We start from the raw sequence: 19,931 nt of genomic DNA, 5'->3' as shown, positions 1-19,931 counted from the left end.
CATGCCCAATTCTTTCAGCCTTTCCTAATAAGTCTTGGTTTCCAGCCAATCATCCTTGTTGCTGTCCTCTGAACTGGACACATTACTCAAGATGAGGCCTAACCAGTGCTGAATATAGTGGAACTAGCACATCACACTATTCATTTATTTATTTATTTATTAAATTTATACCCCACCCATCTAGACCGAAGTCTACTCTGGGCAGCTAACATTAATAGATATAATAAAACCATATAATAAAATAAAATATCCAGTAGTAATATGGTTCAAGATGGGGAAAAATATTCAAGTGGTGGCAGGAGGGAAAGCCTGCCTAAAGAGCCAGGTCTTAAGTTTGCTCTCAAAAACACCCAACGAAGGAGCCAGACAGATCTCTGGGGACAGACTGTTCCAAACGCCAGGGGCCACTGCCAAGAAGGCCCGGTTTCTTTTTGTTTCCCTCCGGGCCTCCCTCAGCGTTAGGCCCCTCAGCCACCCTTCTTGGTATTATCTGCAAATTTGACAAGCATTCCCTGCACTCCCTCATCCAAGTCATTAATAAAACTGTTGAAGAGCACCGGGCCCAGGACTTAGCCTTGGACTACCGCACTTATTACCTCCTCCCAGCAGTTAGAGAAGGACCCATTAATCATCACCCTCTGAGTACGATTCTGTAGCCAATTGTGTATCCACCTGACACTTGATCTATCCAGCCCACACATAGCTAGCTTGCTAATCAGGATATCATGGGGCGCTTTGTCAAAAGCTTTGCTGAAGTAAAGATATACTACATCTACAGCATTCCCTCTGTCTATCAGGGAGGTTACTTGATTCAAAAACAAGATCAAATTAGTTTGGCAGGATTTGTACTTGACAAATCTGTGTTGGCTTCTAGTTGTTACTTCATTGTTTTCTAGGTGCTTGCACAATGACCGCTTTACAGTCTGTTCCAGAATTTTGCCTGGGATTAATATCAGGCTGACTGGCCTGTAGTTCCCAGGTTCCTCTTTTTTGCCCTTTTTCCTCCACTCCAGTGTTTTGGTTTTCTTCCATCAGCAGTGCCCCCTCCGACAGCTGCTGCTGCTCAAGAGTTCTCTCAATGTAGGCTTCATCTTCCTTTATGTCTTGAGTGTGGCTACTTCCTGCTCCAGATCTCATAACTTTCTCTTCTAGCAGTGCCACATGTTTACACTTGTTACATGCATAAAGCATTTTACACTCAGGTACAAAGACAAACATAGCACAAACTTTGCAGGTAACCACAACTAGATTGTCTCCACCCTCCATAATCCCTTCTAGCTTTTTTACTTTCAACTGTTTGTTTAGGATACCTGTCCCTCTTGTTTTGTTAGTTTAAATGTAGTGGTACATATACCCAAAGGAACAAAAAAAAGAAATTGTTAGGGGCTTCCCCCCTTGGCCTCCTGCAGCAAACTCCCTGTTTGCGAGCTCTGGTCACAAGCTCCCTGGGTCTGCCTTGAGCTTTATTCCTCGGCTCAGCTCTGCCTGGAGTCAGGAATCAAAAAGCCCTCCCCGATCTCTCAGCTGCTACTTACAGTCCTCAGCAGTAATCAGGACACTCCCGTTTCTGCTAAGCCAATCACATGGCTCTTACTTTGAAATGTAACTTCATTGCATTATCTTTGCCCCCAAAAGTTAAAAAAGAAGTTACTTGCAGCTCATTTTTTTCTAAGTTCTGTCCTCAGACCTAACTCACCACCTGCTAACAGCTTTGCTTGGCACCCGTCATGCCACTGCCTTGTCTTCAAATGCGGTTGACAACCTTCCTGTTGAGTTGTCAGTGTGATCACGGAATGGGGAAGGAGGAGTGATCTTGTATTTCACCTCAGAAAGCAAAAGATAACTGATATCAAGAGGGGGTTCTCACTTCTATTTAGTAATTTTGTGTCCTCTTTCTGTTTTAGTACTTGTAAAAACAGAACATGTAATATTTCTTTTTTTTCCCTCTTCTTTTTAGGTTTATTAGAAAACAGGGTCTGGATAGGCTTTTCCTGGAATGTGATACACATATGTGGCGCCTTGGGGACCGGAAAATTCCAGAAGGAATCACCGTCGATGGTGGTTCAGACTGGTTTTTGCTGAACAGGAAGTTTGTGGAATATGTCACATTTTCAAATGATGACCTGGTGACAAAGATGAAGAGATTCTACTCTTATACATTACTTCCAGCTGAGGTAGGCAAACTTATGTGCTCTCTCTTTCTCAGTCTCTCTCTCACACACACTCAATCACTCTCTCTCTCTCTCTCTCTCTCTCTCTCACACACACACACACACACACACACACACACGGTGTACATGTCCTAAGTGTTTAGGGTCATGAGACATACACCCCTTTTCTTGCTTTCTTGCAATCTGTCTTAAATATATTCTTTGTCTTTGATGATGCCAGATGAGTACTCTCTGGGAATTACAGCTCTCAGCATTTGAAACTGTAGCAAAATTTTGCCTATATGTACAGGACAGCCTTCCTCAATCTTACCATGTTAATGAAAGGACATGTCACTAAAATCACACTATTTTTACTGGAATTTTTAACATGTATACGTTACTGAAACAATGACGTCTATGCTGGCTTGGGCATGTTGTGAGAATGGCTGATGGTCAGATTCCAAAAGATCTCCTAGTGCAGTGAAATCGCCCCAGAGGGAGATGCCAGCTGCAATGCAAGGAGATCTGCAAGCAGGATCTGAAGGCCTTATTAATGGACCTCAACAGATGGGAAATCTTGATCTCTGAGCATTCATCCAGTGTGGAAGCGATTTTCACTCTCGAATTGGCCTTCTCAGCCACACTAGACGCTGTTCCAAGTGCTCTATTCAGAGCTTGTTACCATAGTCTCTCAAGACTGAAGGATGCCTAATCTAAAATAGTACCACTTTTGCCTTGAAAGCAAAACAGCTGAAGTGCCTCATAAACTTTTACTTGTCAAACATTCATTTATTTTTAATGTATTTAGAATTATATTGTTATAGAGTTGGAAGAAACACTAATGATCCACCAGTCCAAACCCTGCAAAAACAGGAATTCACAACTGAAGAGCATAACTGACCAGATAGGCGGGATATAAATAAAATAAAATAAAATAAATAAATAAATATAAATTTAGTTAAAATATACGGCCAAAATCTTATTGAGATTTTACACCAGTATTACATAATTAGTATATCCTTTATTTATTGGCAGATTGCCACAAATTAATAAGTTTGTGTAGGCATATTTATTTATTTATTTATTTATTTATTTATTTATTTATTTATTTATTTATTTATTTATTTATTTATTTATTTATTTATTTAACTTATGTGCCGCCCACACGACCCGAAGGTCTCTGGGTGGCTTACAGCATTTAAAATACAATAAAAAGGCAAAATAAAAGGGCAAAATAATTAAAATGCAATAAAAATATATATTCTAAAAATTGCCAACAGACCTGATATTATTTCAGTTAAAAGCCATTTGGAACAGGATACAATATCAGATGTAACCTGATATTTATTTAAACACTAAATGTTTAAACTAATTTTCTTAATTCATGACAGTTTGCCAACATGAGTTACACCAATTGTGTTATGCAGGCAGGTGTAACCAGTAGGATTTTGGCCTATTTAAATTTATTGAAAACATTTCTCCCCTCCACTTTTCTACCACTACTGTATCTCAGAGCAGCTGGTGACAAGATGCAGAGAGGACTGAAATAAAATTAGTAATGGAACAGAACTATAAAAGGGCAGAGCGGGGGGGGGGGGAATATTCAAAATGGCCAATCACTTACTGAAAAACTGCAGATTCCTCTACTCGACCTCTCCTGCCTCTTGCTGAGGAAACCCTCCAGAATTGTCAAAAGCAGGATCTTCTCCAAGTTTTAGATGTTCCCTGGCAAAACCTTACTTATTTATTGCAGTATTAAGCCACTGACTAAATGACTTGTGCCAATCATCTTTAGTAATATTTTCTTTAGAGCAGTGTGAGAACTACAGGATAATTATGTTGCAGTCACATTTGTTTGGAAAATTTGGATTAATTTCAGTTCATATTAAAATGGAAATCAAATTAATAACAACTTACATAGTTTTATAGATAATTTAAACACATATTAGGTATATGCACTGAGACCAAACAATCCACAGAGTCCACAGAAAAATAATACTTATTTTTATTCTTTAATAAATGAAAGTAATGGTTTGTGTTTGTAATTAAGGAGTCTGCAATTAGGATGCCAGGTTCCAGAGTTCTTCTGATTTCCAAAAAGTGTTTTCTAGTGGCAGGTGTGAGAAAGGTAATGATGGTGATAACCGTGGTGCTGATAATCTCTGAAACAGTCAGTAATGATATCCCCTTATGTGATCGGTATATTATCCTGTAACTGTGCTAGATGTATTCTTATGGTTTTATACCACAATAAAGTTCATTCATTCAGCTGAAAGTTTTGAATATAAAAGCTTACCAGTCTAGTTCAGTTTCCAAGAAGTTGTATTAGAGGCTCTTTTAACAAAGATTTCTATAGACTGTTCTCTTTAAACCTCCCTAAACATTTATGGGCCAAAACAGGTATTTTAATGAAAAACATCACACCTGTATAATTTGATCTGGGGTGATACATGAGAATTTAGTTCCTGTTAAATTTTGAGGCAGAAGTTGTCCAGATCTGTACATTTCTTCATATTCAAGCTGGGAAGAACTTGAGATTTTTCAAATCCAAGTGTAGGAGAAAATGAAACTGACAAATTTTTCCATCTCTAATTAAGTCTATTATATCCAGGGATAGGACTAGGATATTTCTCATTAGTTGAAGTGGCAATCAAAAGATGTGGGAGATGTCTTGGTAACAACTGCTTTTCTTCTGCAAATGGACCTGAACACATTCAGAATAGGTCCAGATCAACTATCAAGACTCTATTGTCTTTTTCTATACATACATATATCTTGACACCTTCTCCTGTTGCTTTTCAAGGAATAATGCACGGTATATCATTCTTCTCTTTCAGTTCTAATAAACTTTTCCTTCACTGTCCTTGCAAAGGCATTCCATTTCCAGTATAAAAGAACACAGGACAGTGGATAATTGGGTAGATTCCCCCCCCCCCACCCTGTCCCTCTTGCTTGAATGACAATATATGCCTTGATGGGTTTAACTAGTCAAATCAAGCATAAAATCCATATTCAGTGGACTGTCAGTTAATATTAAAAAAGAGGGGCAGAGGAGATTGTCTGCGGGGTGGGACAGGTCAGCCATACTAACATAACTCCCAAGTATTTATAGATCACCCTGGATTTTTACCAAACATGTTGTTTTCGGTTTATTTCACCAATGAAGTCAACCACTTTCCAGCTCCCAGATAAAAGACATCCTTTCTTAGGAATGTATCCCTTTAAAATAAAATAAAATAAAAATTTCCATGTTTACCCTACGCTGCAGCCCTCCGGGATTGTTTCATTACTATTGTTATTCTAATATTAACATTCCACTTTTTCTTCAGGGAGATCACAGCAGTGTTCCTGGTTCTCCTCTTCCCCCATTTTAACCCCACAAGAAACCTGTGAGTTGTGGCTGGCCTAATAATATCTGAGTTTCCCAAGTTGAGCCCCTGAAACACCACCCTGACTCATGAAATTTCCATTCAGTTGAAACCCCCAGATTGTATTCAAAGGGCATCTCGATTGAGGTCAACCTTTCCTGTACTATATATTCGCGAAGGCTTTCATGGCCAGGATCTAATGCTTGTTCTGGGTTTTTCGGGCTCTTTGGCCGTGTTCTGAAGGTTGTTCTTCCTAACGTTTCGCCAGTCTCTGTGGCCATGGGCATCTTCAGAGGACAGCACTCTGTGCTCTGGTGTAGTTGGCTTGGGAGTGCCAACTACACCAAAGCACAGGTGTGGGAAGAAAACATGGAGATCTAGGATTCACAGTGAATCACAACAGGATGCTGTGTCTGTGGCAGTGTCTGAGAATTAAGGTGATCACTTGTCCTTCACTTTCCAAAGGTGTCTTAGTTTTTTTTCTTTTTGTTTTTTATAAGTTACTTTTATTCTTCCAGCAAATTCAAGGTACATGGCTATTTTCCAATGGCATTTGAGTCTCACAAGAACCCTTGGCAAAATTAAAATGAAAAGAGGGAGGGAGTGCCCCAGAGGCAATACTGTTGCACCTTAAAGGCCAAAAGAGACTTGTTTCAGTGTGAACTTTCATGGATCAAACTCCTTGAGGCAGGGCTGGGGGTGGGAAGATGTCATGGCAAGCTGAGGCTGCAACTGATGGATCGGAAACTGACCGTACAACCCTAGATGTTTGGTCAGGCTGACAAAGTGCAACAGGCACAAGGTGTGTTTTCTGGAGGAGTAAAAATGTGAAGCTGGTTCTCTCTCATTCCTAGTCCAACACTCTAGCCACTATACAGTACCCTACTACTGCCTCTCTATTTGAATGCCCGTCCAGTCCAAGCCCAGTTTAAATGTGAAGAACTATGAGAAAGGACCACAAAGGGGTCTTGAAGCTTCCTGTGAACACTTAGCAGTCCATGTAACGCCAGACTAAACCGGCACATAGATCTGTTAGTCACTGCTTTGCTTGTCTCTGTAGCATCCTGTTCTCTCTAAATGAGAATAATAAAAAGAATAATAATTCCTGCCTAGGCAGGCTATGTACAGAAAACTGTATACCCATTTCTGTGCCTCCTTTTGTTCTTTTCAATGATGCATTTCTTCTTTTCGGCAAGACATAAGCGGCCACCCTTCTTAAGAATGTCCCGGCATAGTGCTGGATCTGCTGGTCCCCCTTATACAGGACTTCAGTAATAGCTGGCATTAGAGTGATGTAATGATAAAGGCCCTGTTGGAATTCCTCCGTGCCTTGAATGGGCAGATAAAGACTTAACCATTTGGGAAATAATTGCAGAAGACAGATTGTCCTTCTGTTGCCTTGAGGGCAAGTTATGTAATTGAGTGTGCGGTCATTTTCAGCTAGCTACAGATTTCGGCTTCCAGGAAAATCAGTACCATTAGAGAGAGAAGAGAGGGGTTAGTCAAATTGTGTGTTTGGTTTTCTGTGTTGCTGTTGCTGTTTACTATTTTGCTACCCATAAATTCAGTGGGATATTTGGCCTAGACCTGACATTCACACCGGGAAATTTATCAGCAGGAAAAGGAGCCGCGACCATAGCGGACAGAACAATAATGTTAAAAGGGAAATGTTGGGCAACTGAGATAAAGTCTGTGAGTGCTGCGTTCCCTTTGGCCCCTCCTCAATGTCATTATTGTAAAGCAGCTTGCTTGCCCAGACTTCTAAAATGTAAAAGCTGTCTTGAGCTATTTGGCTTCTTCTAGTATTTTTTTCCAAGACAGACAGCAAGAAAGAGAGACCATTTCTGCCTCCACTTCCAGCACCCAATGCAGAAGTATTTTAATATTATAAAATAATATAAGTTTTTTTTTTTTAAAAAAGCAGTTTGTCAAATCTTCAAAACAACAGGGAGAAATTCACTTGAGTCAGTTTTAACTTGCTGAAGAAGAGGTTGAAACGGATTGAGCAATAAAGTCTTCTGCTGCCTTCCTAAAACTGGAAGAGAAGAAGAACAAATGTGACTCATGGGATCATTGCATATAGAGGATCACATTATCACAGAAATGAATCAAACAACTGTAATACTAAGGGCTCAGATTCAGTATGCAGATTTCTTTATTGAAAAATGATATAACTTTACACAAACCAGATAGTCTTCTAATACAGCAAAAATGACACATAATACTCTGGAAGGCTTTCCATGAATAAACTAAGTAAATAAACCTAAACAAAAATCTCAAATTCTGGCAAATGTTAATTTTTGACATACATTTCATTCATTAATTATGTGATTGTTAATCAAAATTACAGTGGTGCCTCACTTGACGACGTTAATTCATTCCACCGAAATCGCTGTAGAGTGAAAACGTCATCAAACAAAATAAAAAAACCAATTGAAACGCATTAAAAACCAGTTAATGCGTTCCAGTGGGTGAAATACCTAATCGTCCAGTGAAGATCCTCCATATGGCGGCCATTTTCGGTGCCTGTCTTGTGAAAAATGCCTCCTAAAAACAGCAGGGAGCCATTTTGAGCATCCAGCGGCCATTTTGAAAACCTGACAATCAGCTGTTTTGATCATCATAATGCGAAGAATCAGTTCCAGAAGCAGGGAACCTATTGTCTCAAAGCAAAAAAACTCCATTAAAACATCGTTGCAATCGCAAAAACATCATTTTGAAGCTGATTCGTCGTTATACGGGGTAATTGTTAAGCGGGGCACAACTGTAATTGTTACGATTTATTATTTGTTATCTAGATACTGCTGTTGAGAAACCTGGCTTCTGTTTCTCCATCCAAGCACGTAACAAACGTGGCAAAACATGGAACACAATCTCAGATGTTGGACACAATATCTCCATACACCTACTTTTTAAAAGCCACTTTTACTTTATATTCATGATTCCCCTCTGTCATCCTTATACATTGTTGTGGTAAATTAGGATGAAAGAGAGCTTGCTGCTTTTCATCACGCTGTCCCCATCATCTTGTCCCTAAAACAGATCCCCCACTCTGCTTAATGGTAGAAACAGTCATGAAGTATTGTCTCTTTGGCTGACAGTGACTTTCCAGAGTTTTAGACAGAGGTTTTCTCTGTTGATTGCTACCTGATCGGCTTTTTGTTTTTTTAAAAAGTTAGAGACGCCAGGGATTGAACCAGGTTTTTTTTCTTTTTTCTGTCCAAAACATGTTTGTAGTGATCTGCCCAGTGCATCTGAACATCTTTCCCTTCTAAGATCAGCACTGCAGCTGGTTCTTCAGTTTATATGCTTGCACTACTTTCTCGCATGGTTGATTCATTGTGACCCCTGGCTCTAATGTACTGAAAAACTTCTGTTTCTTTTGTTTTCACAGTCTTTCTTCCACACTGTCCTAGAAAACAGCCCTCATTGCAACTCCATGGTGGATAACAATCTGCGGATCACAAACTGGAACCGCAAGCTGGGATGCAAATGCCAGTACAAGAACATTGTGGATTGGTGCGGCTGTTCTCCCAATGATTTCAAACCAGCTGATTTCCACCGATTCCAGGTCAGTAATAAGAATGGAACTTATAATTTTGTTTTCACCATGACTCTCAGAATTTGGTAAGAATTCTCCCAGCCATATTTCTAGTAGCTGTAGACAAAAACTCCCAAGTCCACAGAGGAGTTTCAACACATACCCATGTGCCTCAGCAAGTCTTTCTGTGGAGCAACAGTTAACAGCACAAAGAAGTAGGAAGGAGTGACAGTGGCTAAACTCCATGGAAACTACAAGGGATTAGGGGACTAGTAGTCTCTCTGCTCATTAGGCTATCTACAGACTGCCTCTAAAAAAACTACCAGTCTCCTAATCTAAAAATGCCAGTGAGGAGTTGGCTGGTTAGACTTCTACTGTCTGAGGTCCCTCCTGAGCACTGGAAACTATTCTATAGCAAGGAAGACTTTTGGTTCATCTATCATAAGGATTTTTTTTTCATTTAGCAAGTGTGGGTACTAAGTTTTCATGCTCATGATCCACCATGGGCCAAATCATTACCATTGCCTACAATCTAGTTGTCTCTCTCAACTAGAGTAAACTCACTGAATCAGTGGAATTTGTGTAACTGCAGTGATTCAGCGGTTCTCCTCTAGTAAAATGTAATGATTAGATGTACACAGCTGGCAAGAATCCTATTGCAAAACACCACACTTGAAAGAGAAATACAGTGGTGCCTCGCTTAACGAGCACATCGTTTAACAACGAATCCGCATAGCGATGTTTTTTGCGATCGTTTTTGCGATCGCATTGCGATGTTTTAAATGGTAAAACATCGCTTTGCGACGATCGGTAAGCTGTTTCGCTTACCGATTTTCGCATAGCGATGTTTTAAGAACAGCTGATCAGTGGTTCCAAAATGGCCACGGGTAAAAAAAATGGCTGCCTGCTGTGTTTTCGCACCCATTCCTCGCTTACCGGGCAGTGAAAATGGCAGCCGTATGGAGGATTTTCGCATAACGGTGAGTTTTTTGCCCATAGGAACGCATTAAACATGTTTTAATGCATTGCTATGGTCTTTTTTGTTCCGCATAGCGACGAATCCGTACAGCGACAATTTTTCCGGAATGGATTATCGCCGCTATGCGGGGCACCACTGTAATACAAACACTTTTCATAATTTTTTGGCTATCGCACACCCTGAGGGATGCAACCAAGTACACAATCAAGCACATTGCTCGGCGTGGACAAGCATGTGACAGAAAGATGGAATGACTGCACACATCAGTTAAAATGTTTTGCTTGTATGCTATGCGAACCAAATAGAATTTGTGCCACTATTTTTAAAAGTAATTTTTACATTATCCATTATGTTACATGTTGGGTTTTGTTATTTTTTCATTAACCTTTTGTGGATTTAAAAAAACCCTCACAACTGATAAGAAAATTGCATAAACTATTATTTTGTTAATCCTTTCGTTTCATTTTAATGCTGCCTGTCTCCCAGTGAAGGAACTCAAAACTTGAAAAATGCTGCTCTAAATGCCAAAAATACTTTAAAATGGTAACTTTGAAAAGCAACTGGAGAATATTACTTATTACACACAGAGAGAAGCCAATAAAAACCCATTGTTCTCACTCAGGGTGTTGCTCTTGGATTGTGACTGATAGGATTGCTCCATTTTGTTTCAGTTCCAGCATATGTAATTTCTGGGATAGACCCAAAGTGGGTGGCTTAAGCTTCTTAAGCCACTTTATGATCTTGGGAAAGTGAATGCCTCATCCCACTTCCTTGAGGAGAGGAAAAGAGAGGAAGCAGAAGTAATTTTTTAAAAGTCCTAAGACAGTGCTGATGCCGCATGTCAGGAAAAAAAACTGAAAGCTTCCTCACCCCTTGAATGGGGGAGTGGGAAGAAGCTTTCAGTTTCCACTGATCATGAAGTGGCTTCGGCAAAGCACATAAAAGGAGACAAGAAGGTACAAAGGGAAAAATTGTGGTCATCATTTTTCTTTCCATTTAAAGACCTCCTTTAATGGGAAAGAAGGGCAAATAGGGCTGCTTGAGGTCCGGCATAGTTAAGCCTTGCATATGGAGGCAGGGATCACCCTGGGTGACATAACACACCTCAAAACAACCCTATGTAGCATCATCCAGCTCAATCCAGGGACAATTTTGCTATCTAGTTGCACCTTAAATTACTTGTGACACATTTTTTGCAAGGTTTAGGTTTAGGGGCCCAGGATAAGCTATGTGACAAAGAGGACAAACAGTGGGGTACAGGAGAACAATCAGAGAGCAGACATGTCTCCTCCACCACAGTTGGCTGCTTGAGGCAATCACGCAGTTTGACTGGTGGCAAGGTCAGCCCTCACTAAAGTGGGAAACATTACAGATGTGTAGAAACCTCTTGACTGCAGACTTCTCTGTGCATCGTGGCTCTTATAAGGTACAAGTGAGCTGGTGGCACAAACACAGCCAAATATCACAGCCCTTCAAATAAGCTTCTCTCCCTGTTGGGAATGTCCCCTGGCTTGCAAACAGCCTGGCTCCAAATCAAGAGAATAAACAGGATCTGGCAGTGAATTTCAAGCTACGTTATTGGCTTTTCAGAAGGCATGTTGCACCTCCCCAGCTTGGCAAGACACTCCTCACGGCTGCTGTGTTTTTTAAAAAAATGTGAAGAAAATAAAATAAACTGGACACTTTTACAAGCTAGCAGAGCAGAGTTAAAGAAGCACATAAAATCAGGACAGGCATTCCAGGGCAAAGCTTAGGAAAGTTAAGGGACCAAATAGAGAGCACAGCCACCACCAGCAAATTTTTCCTGTCACAACAAGTCATCCAGTCATACAGAGTTTGCAACTATTAATTAATGGGACCCATCTCTAACCGTCTAGCAGCAAAATTCATGTGATGTCATTAAGAAAACACTTCAAGGATTTGTTATTGTTGTTTAGTCAGTAAAAGACATAGCAGAGGAATATTTTAGCAGTAGGGGGAGGTTAGCCCTTCTTTCCCCAGCTCTGACCTTAATGAAGATTGTTCCCCTCTTGTGCTCCTGCTAGCTTTGGGAGGTGCAAATTCCTCCTCTTCCCCCACCTCCTTCTCAGTTTATTGAAATCCATGGCTCCTCTCTATACAGAATGCCAAAATAATTAAGAGGAGTGTACAAAAAACAGCCCTGAAAATATACATTGTGCTTTAAAATGAATGCCCTAGGGCAGCAATGGCAAACCTATGGCACATGTTGGGGAAATCTAGAGCTTGATATGTACACAGAATTTTTTTGTCTCTCCTAAGTGGCTTCCTTTGAAAAGAAGGGGTGTGGTAGCGCTGCGGGTTAAACCGCAGAAGCCTCTGTGCTGCAAGGTCGGAAGACCAGCAGTTGTAACATCAAATCCACATGACAGAGTGAGCTCCCGTCACTTTGTCCCAGCTTCTGTCAATCTAGCCATTCGAAAGCATGCAAATGTGATTAGATAAATAGGTACCACCTCGGTGGGAAGGTAACGGCGTTCCGTGCCTAGTCACACTGGCCACGTGACCACAGAACTGTCTACGGATAAATGCTGACTCTACAGCTTGGAAACGGGGATGAGCACCGCGCCCTAGAGTCGGACACGACTGGACTAAATGTCAAGGGGAACCTTTACCTTTACCTAAGTGGTTTCCTTTGGAATGGCAATCTTTAAGGGAAAGAGATGATCAGGATTTTGAATGTTTCATTCCCTATGCTGAGATGAATCTCCCACCTTCTCTGTCTCACACTCTCTAGCACTACTTCCAGGAATTTCACCATCAGTATCTTTGTAACTGTGATTTTTCTCCAATGACAATGTAAATTTAGGATTTGTTGAAACTGGAGCTCTTGACTCTTCCATTTTGATCACAGCAAGTGGCATAGTCACTTTTTCCTTTTGAGGTTCTCTCTTTTGCATTTCAATAGCTGTCAATTTTTGTAATGCAAAACAATTTCTTCCCCTGTGGAGCTTTGCCAATACTAGACAGATAAGCATCTGGCAGGTGATTCAGGTAACTCTCGTGGCTTGAGGGCCTTTTCCAGAACTCTCACATAGCCAATATCTCTTATCTCTTTCCCTTTCTATCCCAGTACTGTTTGTATTTTATAATAATTTTGATGTAAAGTTCATAATTATGGAACAAACTCCACCTGAAATCCTAATGTAACTTGTTTATTAAGGCATTAGACACAATATACTGGATTCTATATTACTCTCCACTCCTCTGTTTGAACTGGTGTTTTTGTGTTTAAGAGAGGTGTGTTGTGCTGATCTTTTCTTTTAGACTTCTTCAGTAACATTTCTCCTTTATCTGCTTTCTCTATCTCATCACTATAAATTACAGGTTTATTACTGATTTTTCCACCCTCTAAATCAGCGGTACCCAACCTTTTTTTTTAATGTGGACCAGCTGGGGGATGTGGGCTCCATGGGAGGGGGATCATGGCACCCCTGCACTCATGTGGGGTGCCACACCCACCCGCAAGCACAACACACCCCTGTGCAAGCACAACACACCAAATGTGCGGGGGGAGGCGGACTATCCGTGTCTACACCAGGTAAAATGGACATAGAGCCTCACTTTTCCATGAGAAAGCCTCATAGATACATATAAGTGTATGTATATATTTAAAGGAATAAATCCAACAATAATTTTTCTTTTTCTTTTTTTAAAATGTTGTCACAGCAAACTGCAAGACCAACCTTCTTTGCACGCAAATTTGAAGCAGTGGTGAATCAAGAAATAATTGGCCAGTTGGATTACTACTTGTATGGCAACTATCCATCTGGCACTCCAGGTCTCCGATCGTACTGGGAGAATGTATATGATGAGCCAGATGGCATCCACAGCATTAGTGATGTCATGTTCACCATGTACCATTCATTTTCACGCTTGGGCCTGAGAAAAGCAGAAAGCTCATTCCACACAGACAGTGAGAACAGCTGCCGGTAAGTTTATTAGTTGTTGTTCCTCTCCATTCTTGTCTTCACAATAACCCTGTGAGGTTATTGTTATTAAGCTGAAAGAGAGCGACTGGCCCAAGGTCACCCACTGAGGAGTAAAGCCTGAATTTCTCAAATTGCCATCCAACAGTTGAATGGCTGTACTTCACCAGCTCTTGGCCATTTAGCTTTCAAGTCTGTAGTCATAAGTCCATTCACACACTGAAGAATTCTTCCCATGAGTGATGAAGTAAATGTTTACAACAGACGTGCACTTTTCAGGAGTAACCCTTACTCCATCCTGAAATTATGAATATGCTGCCAAAAGATTCCAGCTAATGTCCTTTCTGAGCCAGGTGGAGATCTGTACATTTTCCCCAAGGTTGTCCATTCCAAACTTAAGTCATTGGGGGTTTTTCCTACCTGAACGTCTGTCAGCAAGGAAGGAGCAGAAACATTGCTTCTGCACTAATTATATGATACAGATTATCAGAATCCTGTTTCAGTTGCCTTTAAATTCTGTCATCCTGGTTATTTTGGCATTCCTTATGTATCTGGGAATTTGGAGAGCAGTTACAAACAGCCCCATTTTCATCAACTTTTCTGATCATACTGCTACATGTCCTCCTTGTGAGGAATTCAATAGGTATTCATTCATTAACTGCCTTGTATCTACTCAAAGTCTCTGCTATATTGTAATTAGACATGAATTAGTTGCTTCCTAGGCTCTTCCCTAGCTTCCAGGTCAAGAATGAAAACTTTTGTAGAAAAAAACCCTTTGTTATTCTGTCAGTTACAGTTAGAACAAGAAGTTGCCAAAAGTTACTTCCCCCCTTCAAGTGTTTAACTTTGAATGGTTGAAATTGCCTTTAGATATATCCATCTACATATCTTGATTTAATGTGTTGCTTATGTTGCTGTTGGCTAGTCAGTGACTACAGTAAATACTATCCTAACAATGTTCATGTTGCTGAGCATTTTACATTTTGTACCATATGGAGGCTACATGTAGTGGTGTAGCACTTCAGGGCTTTTTTTTTTAAAAAAAAATTAAGAATAGTTGCACTCTTTTATCTTAACTTGTCATTAGAGGTGATGGGAAAGACTTCTTCCTGGAATCCTAAAGAAGAGAACATACTGGGCTAGTGGGATGGATAACCTGACCTGAAATAAGATGCCTTCCTTTCTCAAAAGAAGGCTTGGGGTGGCCATGTTGGTTGGGGTGGCCATGTCCATCGACTAGTCATCCCAAAAAATGACTTTCCTGATCTCTCATTAGAAGGTCTCAACATTAGTAGCTTCCCCCCCCCCCCGCAACAGCACAAGTGTCCAGTTTAAATTTTCTGTGATTTCACAATATAGTGTGGTTTCAGGTCATTGTGGGATATGTCTGTCACCACCACCACTAAGGTAGCCATTTTACTTTCCCACAATGTTCTGGAGTAAAGCGATGGCTAGGACAATGTGGGAAATAAAGGTCCCTCTTTTTAAACCCCCAAAACAGCCTCCCCTGCTGGCTGGGAGATTCGTGGAGTTGTGGTCAAAAAAAGGAACTTTTTCAAGCATTAGAGACATTGACGTTAATGGCTTGGAGCTCTTAAGCGGGCCTCAACAGGAATGGGTACTGCCAGGGCACTGTTGTTGCAGCCCAGTGTCTCTTAATTCTCTGTTAAATTGTGTCTGTATGCCCTCTGAAACAAAGGATAAAGCAGACATGACATGAGGCTGGTATATTTTTGTTTCCTTTCCTTCTCCCACCTCTCTCCTTCTCTACCTCTTCCTTGAGGAAGAGAGTGGTTCCCTCAAAGAGCCATTTTAACAACAGTGCCCCCCCATTGGTTTGCTAAGGGACCTGTGAAAATCAGCTGATGATGCCATCACCACCCCCAATGTTTTTCCCTGCAGGAGCAGCAGCAGGAAAGGAGGAGTCGGGAGTGTGGAAGGGAGGGGGTAAACAAGGGCTGTGCGGCAAAACGTTAGACCCGGGTGTGTTTTCTTCTGCCACCAGCACTTCTGAGAGAGTGGAGGAGGATGCCACAGGGCTACAGTGGGAGAAAGTTTGGCCTCTCGCTACCTAAAGCATAAGGCACCCCCTGCAGGTTCTTTGGACAGAAGCTTGCAGTTTAGTTTACAATCTATATTCATTCCCGCTCCAGGTTTCTTTTTTCTTCCTTTTGTTATTCAAAAAACGTTGTCTGAGATCATACTTCTTATGTGTTGTTGTTTTGATGGATTCTGTAAATATTTGACTCTTTGCATGTCTAGAAAACAAGCAATCCTTCACTTAATCACTTTATTTACTGTATAGGTGATTGTAAAGCACTGAAAGCAGTTCCAAACAAGTAGGATAGAAAATGACTATAATTTAAATACTTTGATAGGAAGCACATAAAGCAGAAATAACAAAATAATGAGCAATTTCATTAACCAGTTAAAACAAGAGGGAACATATTTTGGCATACAGTTGCAGCATGAGGAGGAAAAGGCCTTTTGAAGAGCTTTAGAAGAGAGCAGGGCCAAAGGTCCGAATGATATATTGCTAGGAACAGGTTCAGACATTCTCTTGCCAAATGGAATTTGGTTCTGCTGGTTTTCAACCTTGGAAACCCAAAGCAAATTCACACAGTTCCTTTTAAGCTTACTGGCTCTAGTTTACATCATGTTAACAGAGCGTGTCAGTACAGTATCTAACTTTTTCAGTATTATCTCATTGAAACGGAAGTCATTTCAGCTCTAATTCGGCACAAGAAGCAATGGTGTTGTTTTTATTGTTCTTTTTGTTTTTATTATGAAGCCAGACATGAGCATTATTCTCATGGATATGAGAAGTGATATAATAGACATCTTTAAATATCTGAAGTGGTATCACATGGAAGATGAAGGAGGCCTTTTTTTCTGCAGCTCCACAGTATGAAACCCAAATCAGCGGGCCAAATTACAGGAAAGATTCTGACTAAACATTAGGAAGAATTTCCTGATGGTAGCAAGTGTTCAGCTGGGGAATAGATTCCTGTGAAATGCATTAAACTCTTCACTGGAAGTTTTGAAACAGAGGTTGAATCGCCATCAGTCAGGAATGCTTTATATGTCGATTCCTGAATTGGTTGACTAGATGTCCACAATTCTGTGATTTCATGATGTCATGTATGTAGACTTTGATATCCAGGTGGTTATTTGTTTAAACCATTATTTGCTGTAACATCTGAACTGGGTCATTGTGGTTTAATCTCAGTTTACAATTCAGCATGGGAAACCAGACTCTAGTCCAATACAGCAGACCATAGCTTACTACTCCCTGTGGAGAGTGTATTTTGGAAGATACCAACAGGACCTGTTTTTCATCTTATGTTTTTTTACCTTCCTAATTGGCAGTCAGGCAGCTAGGCCCAGCACCAGCATCTCATGTACTGGATTACACACTGGGGCTTAACACAGTCCATCGGTTAACATTTGTCCTGGACCTCCTTTTGAAAAGTAACTGTGTTTTGGAGATACTGTTTAAATTTCCCACAGAGCTTCCTTATCCCATGCTATGGGACTCTGGGGAATTCAAATGTCTGATCCAGATGCCTGGTGACTGTTCATCTGCTGTACATTTTCAGAGTGCAGTCGGTTAGGGGGCCAACCAGAAGACATTTGCCAAAGGCCCTCTAAAACACGAAGCTGATTCCTGAAAACCCCTCTCCTGTATACACTGGGCCATCTGTGTTCACATGAGACTAATACCACGATAGCAATAAAAGCTACAGTACTTCAATATCTGCCACAGTGGTTCCCAACCATATGTTCTTGGACTAAAACTCCCAGAAACTTTCACCACTGTTTTGGCCAGGATTTCTGGGAGTTATGTTCTAAGAACATCTTGGGACCCAAGGTTGGAAATCACTGCTCTGCCACTATCCCATGATTTCTCTTTGTGGTTTAACCAGTCTCTTTCAAACAAACGTTTGTGTTTTCCAGGTACTACCCAGTGGGTCATCCTGTGTCTGTGCATCTTTACTTCCTTGCTGACCATTTCCAGGGTTTCCTCATCAAGCACCATGCTACCAATCTGGCTGCCAGTAAGCTGGAGACCCTGGAGACATGGGTGATGCCAAAGAAGGTTTTCAAAATTGCAAGTCCACCAAGTGATTTTGGAAGGCTGCAGTTCACAGAGGTAAACACTACTGTTGACATTTGCCATCTGTTGTTGCTGCTGCTGCTGCTATTTTAAATGGAGGACATCATTTTTGAAAGGATTTGTTCAGGATCCAGAATGGAAGTTTGAAACATTCTTTCTAGGAATGACACCTCCCAGGACTGTCCAGCCAACATATTCCCTAACCTTGCAAATTCTTCCAAGTCCTGACCAGGATTAGTTTTTTCCTTTCAGAGACCTTGTTCTTACTAAGGGGACCAAACCAATGTCTAGACTACACCACCCCAGACCGTAGGCAGAGGCTTGCTAAAATGGATCCTTCGCATACCATCGAAATGTATGTGCAGGGACATTTTTGTACAGAGAAGATGTCTAGCTTCTTAACCTTCACCTGTGATCTGAAGTAGTACAGCCCAGACTCTCGTTGACAACCCAAATAAGAACTAGACCTGTGCTGCTGAATAAGAACAAGTGTATTTGTTCTTTAATATTTATCAATAGATTTTCTTCAAACTACAGCCTACACTGACTTCTTTCCTTTGGAAAAAAGCAGACTTCATAACAAGTTAAAGGACGTTTTCCTGAACTTTTAAAATTATTTTTAGTTGTTTGTATTTTCTGTATTCTGTTTTCCTTCTAAAAAGCCCATGGTTGATTATATTCTTCCAATCCCAAACTTGTGAGGCTAGCCTGAGACAGGGTGGCTAGCCCCAGGACTTTGCTTCTTGGGTGGGAATTTGCCCTCCCTCATGCTGGTGAGATATGTGTAACCACTACACCACACTGGCTGTAAACCGGCCAAGATCGTGTTGAGTCAATCCAGTTGTGCAGTAACCATAACAGACACAGCTTGCTTTCTCTGCCATGTGCACAGAGAGATACCCAGGGCTTCTCTGTGCAAGCATAAGCTAGGTGGCAGTGAGGACAGCCTCTGTTCACCTAAGGTCAGTGCTTAGACAAGCCAAGGATCCCAGATCACTACACCAGTAAGGCTTTACATTTCATCAGCATCCAGTTGGATCCTTGGCCACATTGTTTGCAAATGACACAGCTGTCTAAATGCTTAATTTCACTGTGTTCTCCTTGCAAATTTCAATTAAAGTACACATGCATCTAATTGAACAGATTGGTTAACAGCCACTACTCCCTGGTCTACAAATTTTGTCTCTTTTTTTTGGTCCATCAAGAGATGCTTATAGAATGTCATGTTTTGGCTGGTGTTTATGCATGTGCAAACCTCAAGACATTAACATCCTGATAAAGAGGTGGATGTTGGACTTGTTCTGTTTTTCAAGATACCTGTTGATTGATTTGCCATTTCATGTGGTACAAAACAATCTTGCATACTGTTTTTCTTCAGACCTGTAATTCTTCCATTGTTTTAACTGCTGTGCAAATATTTCAGGAGTGTGATGAGAAGCAACACTAAATCATTAAATAATAGGCAATAGCAGTTTGCCCAGGTCCTGCTTTTAGTGTATAGTGCTTTTGTAAAGTAAAAGCCCAACCCATTGAAATAACATTCCATTTTTCAGCTGGAGTTCAAAGCCTGCATCAGGTTGTTGGTAGCACTGGGCACCTCCCAAGGCCCCAAACCTGGAGGGGGCTCACGACAGCCTCCTGCACCTCCTCACCTGGCTGCTGTTCTTCCTCCTCAGAGCTTAGGAACCTACCTCTGAAAAGCAGTTTGTTCCTAATACTCATTTCAGTGTTTAGGAAATAATTAGTTCATTCCAATGTTCTAAAAAGAACTCTTTGCTTTCTGTTCGCTTTTAAGAGAGGGTGTTTTAGGGTTGGTAGAAGGATGCTGC

At 40.9% G+C, this 19,931-nt stretch overlaps 1 protein-coding gene across 3 annotated transcripts in view; it reads left to right on the top strand.

Annotated features, from left to right (window-relative positions):
* The window catches only part of XYLT1 (xylosyltransferase 1), a 257,453-nt gene that overhangs the window by 223,002 nt on the left and 14,520 nt on the right, over positions 1–19,931 (top strand). For all 3 annotated transcript variants that reach the window (XM_020802967.3, XM_078381244.1, XM_078381245.1), the window contains 4 exons: positions 1,958–2,174; positions 8,913–9,089; positions 13,726–13,988; positions 17,943–18,138. In XM_020802967.3, coding sequence (XP_020658626.3) covers positions 1,958–2,174; positions 8,913–9,089; positions 13,726–13,988; positions 17,943–18,138 — 853 coding nt within the window. The remainder of the gene's footprint in view (positions 1–1,957; positions 2,175–8,912; positions 9,090–13,725; positions 13,989–17,942; positions 18,139–19,931) is intronic.

The sequence above is a fragment of the Pogona vitticeps genome, chromosome 13 (genome assembly GCF_051106095.1).
Source record: "Pogona vitticeps strain Pit_001003342236 chromosome 13, PviZW2.1, whole genome shotgun sequence".
Taxonomy (NCBI): Eukaryota; Metazoa; Chordata; class Lepidosauria; order Squamata; family Agamidae; genus Pogona; species Pogona vitticeps.
This window is presented reverse-complemented; position numbering and strand designations above follow the sequence as displayed.